General features: G+C 33.6%; 1 protein-coding gene across 1 annotated transcript; it reads left to right on the top strand.

The window, feature by feature from the left end:
- The first annotated feature begins 56 nt into the window (after nt 1-56).
- Nucleotides 57-887, top strand: LOC100809151 (protein FAF-like, chloroplastic). The gene has a single exon (XM_014773080.3). The coding sequence runs from the start codon at nt 57-59 to the stop codon at nt 885-887; it is 831 nt and encodes a 276-aa protein (XP_014628566.2).
- Nucleotides 888-3,376: the final 2,489 nt, after the last annotated feature.

Genomic DNA, 3,376 nt, shown 5'->3' with positions numbered 1-3,376 from the left:
TGTCATCACCAAGCAAGTTCCTCAGTAACTCACATGCGTTCCCACAAGACAATGGAATGGTAGATCTCGAAGCTGTTTCTGTTCCTTCTCACAACAATTTCAGCATTCAGCGCCAAGATGGTCGCCTTGTCCTCACTTTCTCCAATCACCAAGAAGAAGAAGAAGAAGATAATGATGATCATGTGGAGGAGTTGGAAGAAGAGTGCTTTGGAGGGTTTGAGTTTGGAGATGAGGAGGATTATTATGACGAGGAAGACGAGTTTGAAGACGACGACGCAGAGGAAGAGGAATACTTTTTCGGTGCGAAGCACCCACAAGTATCCTCTACTGAAGGCAATTCTGTTCTGATGAGTTACGAGAGTGTGTCAGAGAAAGTGCCGCTATTACCTACTGGGGTGACAAGTAGTGTTCATGAGTTGGCTTTGATGATGAATAATAATGATAATAATAAGAATAAGTCAATTGGGATAGTGAACAGGAATCCAAAGTGGTCGGATAAGTTCAATGAGATGACCAACTTCGATGATGTTAATGTGGCAGCACAATCATCACTGCCTCCAAGGCCAAGGGTGGCAAGGTTGATTCCATCAGCACCTGCTGCAGCTTCTTTCAATTTCAATGCTTATGAGTACTATTGGAGGACCAAGTCTGCATCACCAAAAGGTACAAGTAGTGTTAACCTTAACCAACTTGACCAAGAGAAACTGAAGAGCAAGGTTGTTGTGTCTGGGGGCATGAATAACAACAAGGTGGTCTCAAGGGAGCAACAGCAGTTGCTAGTTCTGAGAGGGAAGAATGGTGATTACTTGGTTCACAATTTGAAGAGTTGCAAGGATTCTAGAAGGTCGTTTCTGTTCTGGGAACCCTATTGCATTGCCACCTCCTGAATCAGTCACAAAACAATAACAACAACAACTAATCCAAAAACCACTGCTCAAAAACACTATTTATTACTCCATCATCCTTTTTATCTCTACCTAGTTCCACTCTTTCATGGAGTTGTTTAGTGTTGTAGTCAAATAAAGGAGAAAAGGGAGTGGGAAAAGTGATAGTGAGAGAGAAGAGAAGAGAATACTTCATTTGTATCGTAAGATCAGAAAAAATGACTTTAAAAGTATTGTCATATATACTACTCCTACTGCTATTTATCTGTTGTATTTGCTATTTGCTAATAATCTAATCTAATACATACACAAACGTAACCTTAGCTCATCTTTGACTTGGTCGATTGTCTTGTCCTGCCCTAAAATTATCATCGTTTCTTAGCTTTTCAACTTTCTTGCTTTTGTAATCTAGCCAATGGGGTTTTGGAATCGGTCCTGTCCTGCCTAATTGGTCTTATTTTTTGGGAACACCATGATCATTCCCTGATATGCTTTGCCCCTCCTCAGTTTTAAGTTAGGACATTGACAAATATATATACACAACACAACCAAGAAAACTAAAAAAAGATATAATGAATGTTTCTTAAGATTTAACAAAAGGGTCCACTGCAATTTCAACCCCCATAAAGATGGGTCTTATTTTAGACTCTTGTTTTTTTTTTTCACAGCTATTTTAAATTCTTTTTAATTGTAATTGCGGTCACATTAGATATATTTATCCATAATTTTTTTAATAATATCAAAGATCATGAAAAATACGAGATATAACTTAATTGATTATGTTATTATAATTTTTTTATTTCTATAAATAAAAAAATATGATAAAATTGCAACTGTTACTAAAATTTAAAACCTTTGTTATATCAATGTTTTTGTTATTCTTAATAACATATTCTCTAATAGAGACTATTTTATAGTTATACCGCAGCTAATATGTGTACGTCTACCGATCCATGCATTTTGCTTTTGCATCCCTTGGTTTCAGAAATAAAGTTGGGTAAAGAGCCTACCACTAAAAAAGGAAAATGTAACCATATGTATGCTGCAACATCATCAATGCATTTTTAAATTATATGATTAAAACATGTAAAACAACCATCAAAAGGATGATGACAGCATCACCAACTTCAACTGAAATACTATTCTAGCTGTCAATTTTATATGAGTGGAGATGACGACTTACCAATAGAAAACAAAACTATACAAACTTAGGAATAAAAAATTAAAATGGAGTGTGATTTTACTTCCAATTAGTAGCTAATGGTAAAGCATCGCATGCAACATGTTGCTCACTGTTCTTTTTTTCTTTTTCCTGTAGAAACCTACAATTTTCGTAAGCCTATATCTTTCTTCTCTTTGGCCCAAAGAAAGAGAACCTTTCCTTTATATGCTTCCCTCAATCCATCCACAGTACCACAACATGAATTGAGTACCCTAGACTCCTGTGTATAAAAAACAGTGGCTTTTAGCCAGAGATGTCGTTCTTTTGCGGTCCAAAATATTATAGTTCCCTCAGGAATTCGTTTATTTATTTGTATATTTAGTCGTCTTAATTAATCACCTATTGATTCAAATTAAAAATAACCTTATATCAAAATTTAAATTATTTATAATAAATTAAAAATATCATTTATATATTTAAAACTATTTATTTATTATAAATTTTAACTATTGGTTATGACTATGATTAACCAATCAAATCCTGTGATCCAAATCCTAAATCTAAAGCAATTTTGAACTGTAGCATTTGTTTTTATCAATCTGCAGTACCAAACTTCTTCATATAAAAAACATAATATTTTAATTATAATAATGCAAATGATGTTGATACTATTTTTACGTCCTCATATAATTTTCATACTAATTATTTTTTTTCTTTTAATTTTTTAATCATGGTGATAGTTTCTCTTATAACGAGTAATATCATCAATGTATTACAATATGCTCAATTTCCCAAGCAATATACTCAAAGTGGTAATAAACTTAATGAATAAATCCAATATTTATTCTTGGTCCAAAACATAATTTTTCTCAAATAAATCAATGTGCACCTGAATATGAGAAAATATCACAATATAAACTCTAACTTGTATGTATACAATCATAAAGTGGAACCAAGTCCCATTCTTTCTACATGATCCTTGAATTTAAACGGTGACATGCCCTTAGTCAAAGGATCAACGATCATCAGCTCAGTGCTTATATGTTTAATGATCACTTTCTTATCTTTTACTCTTTCTCTAATGGCTAAGTACTTAATGTCGATGTGTTTACTTCGACTTCCACTTTTGTTATTCTTAGCTATAAACACAACAACTAAGTTAATGCAAAAAATTCTCAAAGGCCTTGAAATAGTATAAACTATCTTTATCCCAGAAATGAAACTCTTAAGCCATACACCATGTGATGTAGCCTCAAAACAAGAGGCAAACTCAACTTCTATGGTAGAAGTAGTAGTCAAAGTCTGCTTAACACTCTCCACGAAATAGCTC

This window comes from Glycine max, chromosome 11 (assembly GCF_000004515.6).
Source record: "Glycine max cultivar Williams 82 chromosome 11, Glycine_max_v4.0, whole genome shotgun sequence".
Lineage (NCBI taxonomy): Eukaryota > Viridiplantae > Streptophyta > Magnoliopsida > Fabales > Fabaceae > Glycine > Glycine max.
The sequence above is the reverse complement of the archived record's forward strand: the minus strand, read 5'-3'. Positions and strand labels throughout refer to the sequence as shown.

What these genes read in the sequence shown, in the direction of transcription:
- LOC100809151 (XM_014773080.3), top strand. Translation starts at nt 57, where the DNA reads ATGGTAGATCTCGAAGCTGTTTCTGTTCCTTCTCACAACAATTTCAGC.